Here is a 1364-nt window from a genome sequence, read left to right on the forward strand (position 1 = left end):
TTATTTTATTACTTGGTCATAGATGTGCGAGAGTCTATGAGCCCCCTCATCTCGGTTCAGAACTGCCCCGCTGCGGCGTATCCAGATGGCTTCTTTGATCTGTCGCTTCAGAAGATGGTTCTCCCTATCGAGCACCTTTGAGTTTTCCCAGTCAATCACATGGTTTTCCTGCATGGCATGGTCAGTGATTGCCGATTTGTTTAACTGGGACTCTGACTGCTTCCTCTCTGATCGGGTGAACTTCTTTTCCTCTTGTCTTTCGGTGTCTTTCCGGTGCTCCCCAAGGCGAACCCCGAATCGCCTTCCAGTCTCTCCAATATATGACGCGTCACAGTTTTTGCACCCGATCTTGTATATGCATTCTGCGACATTCTCTTTGGTTATCTTATCCTTAGGGTGGACTAGGATATTTCGAAGCGTCTTGTGGGGCTTCATGGCTGTTGCTATGCCATGGTTGCGGCATATCCTTTGGATGGTTTCAGATATACCCTTTATATATGGGATGACCACCTGGATTTTTGTTTTGTTTTGATCTTTTTCTGTTTTTTCCTTTATTTTGACACTGTTTTTGTACCCGTTTAAGGGCCCATTCCGGATATTCACGATTTTTCATTGCTTTCATGATGTGGCTCTGCTCTTGAATTTTGTCCTGTTGTTCTGTGACTATGGTCTCACATCGATTGAGCAACGTGCGTACGACCCCTAACTTCTGATGTAAAGGGTGGTGGGATTTAAAGTTGAGGTATTGGTCTGTGTGGGTCTTTTTCCTGTAGACCAATAACTTCACTGTTCCGTCTTCTCTTCTGGCTATACGTGTGTCTAGGAAGGGCATTCCGCAATTGGTTTCTTCCTCACATGTAAACTTGATGTTGTTAGTGGTGTCAATAGTGTTTATGTGGTTAGTTAGATCTTTCTGTGATCCCTTCTTGATTATTTCTAAAATGTCATCGACATATCGTTTCCATAGGCCTGGCTTGCAATCTATGGGGGCAGTGGCTATTGCTTGTTGTTCTAGATGTTCCATGAACAGATTGGCGACAATAGGCGACACTGGACTCCCCATAGCAGTTCCAAAGCGTTGCTGGTAGATGTTGCCTCGGAATGTGAAATATGTTGTGGTTAGTACAAATTCTAGCAGATCCATGATGTCCTTGATCTGGAGGTTTGTGTAGTCGAATGGTTTTACTATTCGCTAACAGTCATTTCGGCACTTGTCAGCATGTCCGAAATCGACGCTATTCCACGACAACTCGTACACATATCACACCTTTGTGTACATGCTTTACTGGTCATTTGTCTGAGGAAGGTGACAGCGTACGGATCGTACTGGTCATCGAAACGTCACATATTAAAATTCCTGGTTG

The 1364-nt window shown here is 44.3% G+C and overlaps 1 protein-coding gene across 1 annotated transcript; it reads right to left on the bottom strand.

Annotated features, from left to right (window-relative positions):
• On the bottom strand, positions 1 to 435 carry LOC132543744 (uncharacterized). The gene has a single exon (XM_060207268.1). The coding sequence runs from the start codon at positions 433 to 435 to the stop codon at positions 1 to 3; it is 435 nt and encodes a 144-aa protein (XP_060063251.1).
• Between the last annotated feature and the right edge of the window lie 929 nt (positions 436 to 1364).

The sequence above is a fragment of the Ylistrum balloti genome, unplaced genomic scaffold (assembly GCF_031769215.1).
Source record: "Ylistrum balloti isolate Yb309-2 unplaced genomic scaffold, AGI_CSIRO_Ybal_v1 Utg369764, whole genome shotgun sequence".
In the NCBI taxonomy this organism is placed as follows: Eukaryota; Metazoa; Mollusca; class Bivalvia; order Pectinida; family Pectinidae; genus Ylistrum; species Ylistrum balloti.